This window comes from Hydra vulgaris, chromosome 02, assembly GCF_038396675.1.
Source record: "Hydra vulgaris chromosome 02, alternate assembly HydraT2T_AEP".
Lineage (NCBI taxonomy): Eukaryota > Metazoa > Cnidaria > Hydrozoa > Anthoathecata > Hydridae > Hydra > Hydra vulgaris.
The window spans coordinates 52608669-52614884 of NC_088921.1; the positions used below are offsets into that span (position 1 = coordinate 52608669).

Sequence of the window (6216 nt, forward strand, 5' to 3'; positions counted from 1 at the left end):
AAACTATGGGAGTAATTGCCCATGAAAGTTAGTCCGGATTTTTAGTAACCACCCGTTATTACTTACGACAAAATGCAAAACTGTCTTAGATATTCTTTGCTGATTATAATTATACTTTTGCAAGCCGATATGATTTAAAACCACCAATAGATTTTCAAAATAAAAAATTACAGTGTCACGAACAGAGATCAAAATTAATCTATAAATTCGTTTAAAAGTTGTAAGCGTCTCATAGTTTGATAATAGTTTCAAATCTGGTGGTAACATTTCATTTTGTCTTAAGTAAGTGTGCATAATTTAAATGTTTGTTTCACCAATTTTTGTTTTAACTATATTTCACCAGATAAGGGGGGTAATGACGCCGAAATGTTACTTTTATTCACCGATGTTTTTTTGTTTAGCCGTTCATTCTTTTTTTTATTATTATTTATCTTCTTTTTTTTTTTATTCCGCATTTTTTTCTTTTCTTTCGTGATCTCATTTAACCGTATTGTAAGTCATAAAAATCAATTATCTTGTTAAAAAAGCAATACAATTTTATTAATACGTTTTGTGGAATTTAGTTCCTCGTCCTAATATTTCACTGCGTCACAAACAAGGAAGTACAAACTTGATAAATAGACAATGTGTTTAGAATGCGAGTATGTTTAGCTCAAACTCCTATCGTTAATTGAGTGATTTCTTCAAATAAGCATAAAAGATGAGCTCATCGAACATACTTTTCTCGGTAGTTTTTTTCTACTTTTGTGTTTACGCAAAATGCGGAACAATTCGAGATCCTTCCAACAACGGCTACGGTAAGTTTATAGGTTCTGTAACATTGTGTTAGTCAAGTAACTTTCTAAAGTGTATGATGCGGTTTTAACTAAAATTTGATATACTCATTTAAACTCTTATTAATTTTTTATTTTTTTTACAATTAGTTTATTGGTTGTTTTCAGGCAACACGAGTTTTGAATGCTTTTTTTTAGAATTTAATGCGTTTAATGTACTTTTTTAAACTTATAGAAAAAGGCTATGGGTATGGTGGACATGGAGGATATAGTGGTGGATTAAATAAAAAAGGCAACGGGTATGGTGGATATGGAGGATACAGTGGTGGATTAAATAAGAAAGTCTATGGATATGGTAACAACTATTACAATGACAAACCAATTAAAGAGACAAAAAAGGATTTATCTTATAATTCTTACAGTAAGACACCAAATAGAAGTATTTTGTTGTTTAGAAAAAATAAAAAGTTTTAATTTTTGTTTGAGATTTCATTCATAGATTATTTTAATGAAAGTAAGTAAAAAGTAATAATTTTGCAGACAAAGGTTACGGATACGGCGGAAACAACGGAGGAATCATTGGAGGATACAACGGAGGATACAACAAAGGCTACGGGTATGGAAACAGCTACTACAATGACGACTCAATAAAATTGATGAATAATGATCCAAACTATAACTCATACAGTAAGAACTATTAAAAGTAGTTATAAAAAGTTGATCATAATTATATCGTTGCATAGAATTTTGTTTTCAAACAGATTTTGCATAGCATTTTGTTTCTAAGCATATTGTTGCACTTTATTTTTGCCATTATTGTATTTATATTCGATTTGGAAAAACATTTTTATTTAAACTATTCTAAACGTTAAATTATTTTTTAGACAAAGGCAATGCATACGGTGGTTACGGGGGATACAATGGAGGATCATATAATAAAGGATACGGATACGGAGGAAGTTCATACTACAAAGACCAATAAGTAATTTTACTATAACGAGCTGTATTTATAACATTATTTAAAGGGTTGGTCTTTGAAAATTGCATTTATTAAACACGTTGTTTACAAGAGAAAGTTTGTTTCATTACACGGTCAACATATATTTGCGACCACTTATTTGTATATTTTAACGTTAAAATAAATCCACTTACCTTAAAAATTTTTTTTGGTTTTAAGAAAACTACGGACGTATTGTAATAAATATTGTAATATGTTTATTTCTATATTTAATATAAATAAATGCTATAGGACTTATTTATAAAATAATAACACCGGTGTTTGCTAAAAGAAAACTATATTAGTAAATTAGAGTAGGTGTTTCGTAAACAGTTTCAAATGTTTCAATACCATAGCTGATCGAGCTATATTAAACAAAATATCTTGCTTATAAAGTATATATTTTATTTCATTAAAATGAAAAGTATTATTATTTCTTATTGAACAAAAATCACTAAGAATATTATATTTTAAAATAAAACCACCAAGAATATTATACTTTAAAAAACTTCGTAAAATATATTTAATATTCTATATTTAATTAACTTTTTTAAATGGCTGAATTTTCACGATTTCATATTACTATTCAGCGGATAACTAATAACGGTGTCATATATTTTCTTCTGAAAATCAGTTCGATAGACAAGTATAGTTCTGAGTAATGTTTGTACAAATTCATTCAACAAGCTCATATTTATTGTTTATTATTTAGCCTAACTAATGAGCCACAAAGTCTCAAAAAATACATATAAATCTTAGAAAATCAAAACATAGGGCAAAAACAAAACCTTTTATGTTTTTTATTACCCTTAGTACGTGGGTTGTTTTTGAACACACAGTGGGGTAATCACCAAAAAATGTTAAAGATTGTCTTGCATTTTGTCCTAGGTACTAATAATAGAGAAGTGATGATTGGGACAAATTCATGCTTTTCGATAAAAATCACCTAACACTACCAGTGCACCCAAAAAGTATGTACTACTAAATTTATATATATATATATATATATATATATATATATATATATATATATATATATATATATATATATATATATACACATATTTATCGCCTCTAGCAGTGCTCGTTTAAAGACAGGGAGGGAGGCAACTTCCTCAGTCTTTCCATTCTCTTTCTTGAGTGTTTTTATTTAGTTGCTGTTTATAGCTTAATGGTAGTTTGCTTTATACCAGTACCAAGCTCAGGAAACTTTATTCCTGCACAGGCCCTATTAGTTATAAAAATGCGTAATAAAATTCAATGACCGTGTTTTCTATTGCTGCTTATATCTTTTTTTTAAGCAATGTTTTTGAAGTGTATACGCATTCTTAAACGTTGTGTAAAAAAAAAAAAAACGTGGCTGATACCAATTTATGAAAGATCAAAATTACGTTTACCATTAGCATATATTAGTATAATTTACAAAATTTTCGTTTTTTTAAACACTTACCAATGTGTTGATCGACTTTACCAACATATTATTCGTTCATCAACGGTAAAGAGAATGGTGCCCGGCACATCGGACAGAAGAAGAAGTTTTTAGTTTCAGTTCATCATATTTAAAGTTTACTCCTAAGGAAAAGTGACAATGAGAAACTAATAGCTTGTTTTTCCAAAATTAAATGTAGCCGAAAAGTGTTTCTAAGCTATAGCAGTAGTACTGTCATCTGATGATAATGCAGCTCCTGAACTATCAATAATTTATCAAATTAATTAATATCATTTTTAAATATCAACTCAGTATCTAATTTGCCAAAAAAAGAAAACAAGATGTTTTAGAAAAAAATAGTCAAACATTATTACTAGTTCTCCGAGAAAAGATTTTTAGAGGACAAGCATCAAAAAAAAAAAAAAAAAAAAGGAATAGTAAGTAAAAAAGACTTCTGATAAGTGTAAGAAGGGAGTGGAGAGCAGTGGCAAATTTAGTATAATGTGTGATGGTGGGAGGGGATTCTGCCTTTCTCCGTGCCCCTTAAAACAATCAGTTTTGCAGTTTATATTTTAAGTTTATCATTTAAAAACCATTAGTTTATTTAAACCGAAAAGCGAAAATCAGGTAACAACATTTTATTCGTTGTTACCCAAATGTTTTGGTGATTACCCCACTGTGTGTTCAAAAACAACCCACGTACTAAGGGTAATAAAAAACATAAAAGGTTTTGTTTTTGCCCTATGTTTTGATTTTCTAAGATTTATATGTATTTTTTGAGACTTTGTGGCTCATTAGTTAGGCTAAATAATAAACAATAAATATGAGCTTGTTGAATGAATTTGTACAAACATTACTCAGAACTATACTTGTCTATCGAACTGATTTTCAGAAGAAAATATATGACACCGTTATTAGTTATCCGCTGAATAGTAATATGAAATCGTGAAAATTCAGCCATTTAAAAAAGTTAATTAAATATAGAATATTAAATATATTTTACGAAGTTTTTTAAAGTATAATATTCTTGGTGGTTTTATTTTAAAATATAATATTCTTAGTGATTTTTGTTCAATAAGAAATAATAATACTTTTCATTTTAATGAAATAAAATATATACTTTATAAGCAAGATATTTTGTTTAATATAGCTCGATCAGCTATGGTATTGAAACATTTGAAACTGTTTACGAAACACCTACTCTAATTTACTAATATAGTTTTCTTTTAGCAAACACCGGTGTTATTATTTTATAAATAAGTCCTATAGCATTTATTTATATTAAATATAGAAATAAACATATTACAATATTTATTACAATACGTCCGTAGTTTTCTTAAAACCAAAAAAAATTTTTAAGGTAAGTGGATTTATTTTAACGTTAAAATATACAAATAAGTGGTCGCAAATATATGTTGACCGTGTAATGAAACAAACTTTCTCTTGTAAACAACGTGTTTAATAAATGCAATTTTCAAAGACCAACCCTTTAAATAATGTTATAAATACAGCTCGTTATAGTAAAATTACTTATTGGTCTTTGTAGTATGAACTTCCTCCGTATCCGTATCCTTTATTATATGATCCTCCATTGTATCCCCCGTAACCACCGTATGCATTGCCTTTGTCTAAAAAATAATTTAACGTTTAGAATAGTTTAAATAAAAATGTTTTTCCAAATCGAATATAAATACAATAATGGCAAAAATAAAGTGCAACAATATGCTTAGAAACAAAATGCTATGCAAAATCTGTTTGAAAACAAAATTCTATGCAACGATATAATTATGATCAACTTTTTATAACTACTTTTAATAGTTCTTACTGTATGAGTTATAGTTTGGATCATTATTCATCAATTTTATTGAGTCGTCATTGTAGTAGCTGTTTCCATACCCGTAGCCTTTGTTGTATCCTCCGTTGTATCCTCCAATGATTCCTCCGTTGTTTCCGCCGTATCCGTAACCTTTGTCTGCAAAATTATTACTTTTTACTTACTTTCATTAAAATAATCTATGAATGAAATCTCAAACAAAAATTAAAACTTTTTATTTTTTCTAAACAACAAAATACTTCTATTTGGTGTCTTACTGTAAGAATTATAAGATAAATCCTTTTTTGTCTCTTTAATTGGTTTGTCATTGTAATAGTTGTTACCATATCCATAGACTTTCTTATTTAATCCACCACTGTATCCTCCATATCCACCATACCCGTTGCCTTTTTTATTTAATCCACCACTATATCCTCCATGTCCACCATACCCATAGCCTTTTTCTATAAGTTTAAAAAAGTACATTAAACGCATTAAATTCTAAAAAAAAGCATTCAAAACTCGTGTTGCCTGAAAACAACCAATAAACTAATTGTAAAAAAAATAAAAAATTAATAAGAGTTTAAATGAGTATATCAAATTTTAGTTAAAACCGCATCATACACTTTAGAAAGTTACTTGACTAACACAATGTTACAGAACCTATAAACTTACCGTAGCCGTTGTTGGAAGGATCTCGAATTGTTCCGCATTTTGCGTAAACACAAAAGTAGAAAAAAACTACCGAGAAAAGTATGTTCGATGAGCTCATCTTTTATGCTTATTTGAAGAAATCACTCAATTAACGATAGGAGTTTGAGCTAAACATACTCGCATTCTAAACACATTGTCTATTTATCAAGTTTGTACTTCCTTGTTTGTGACGCAGTGAAATATTAGGACGAGGAACTAAATTCCACAAAACGTATTAATAAAATTGTATTGCTTTTTTAACAAGATAATTGATTTTTATGACTTACAATACTTTTAAATGAGATACATCATCAGAGACTTTATGAACAATATATTTTGTTTAATATAGTTCATACAGATATGGTATTGAAGCATTTGATATTGCTTAAAATTTAGGTTAAACTATACTTTAACAAAACAAAGTCGCGGGGTAAAGCATAAATGACGATGACGTTTTGTCTGACTGGATCAACTAGTTATCAGTGCTAATCCTCATCGAAACGCCAGTAAT

At 28.4% G+C, this 6216-nt stretch overlaps 2 protein-coding genes across 2 annotated transcripts; one reads left to right on the top strand and one right to left on the bottom strand.

Moving 5' to 3' along the window:
* The first annotated feature begins 658 nt into the window (after window positions 1–658).
* On the top strand, window positions 659–1876 carry LOC136076545 (uncharacterized). Its single transcript, XM_065789878.1, has 4 exons — window positions 659–797; window positions 1009–1194; window positions 1314–1460; window positions 1658–1876. Exons 1-4 carry the CDS (start codon window positions 701–703, stop codon window positions 1753–1755), a joined length of 528 nt encoding a protein of 175 aa, XP_065645950.1. The 5' UTR covers window positions 659–700; the 3' UTR covers window positions 1756–1876.
* Window positions 1877–4608: 2732 nt separating this feature from the next.
* LOC136076546 (uncharacterized) lies at window positions 4609–5826 on the bottom strand. Its single transcript, XM_065789879.1, has 4 exons — window positions 5688–5826; window positions 5291–5476; window positions 5025–5171; window positions 4609–4827 (listed from the first exon to the last, which is right to left on the bottom strand). Exons 1-4 carry the CDS (start codon window positions 5782–5784, stop codon window positions 4730–4732), a joined length of 528 nt encoding a protein of 175 aa, XP_065645951.1. The 5' UTR covers window positions 5785–5826; the 3' UTR covers window positions 4609–4729.
* Between the last annotated feature and the right edge of the window lie 390 nt (window positions 5827–6216).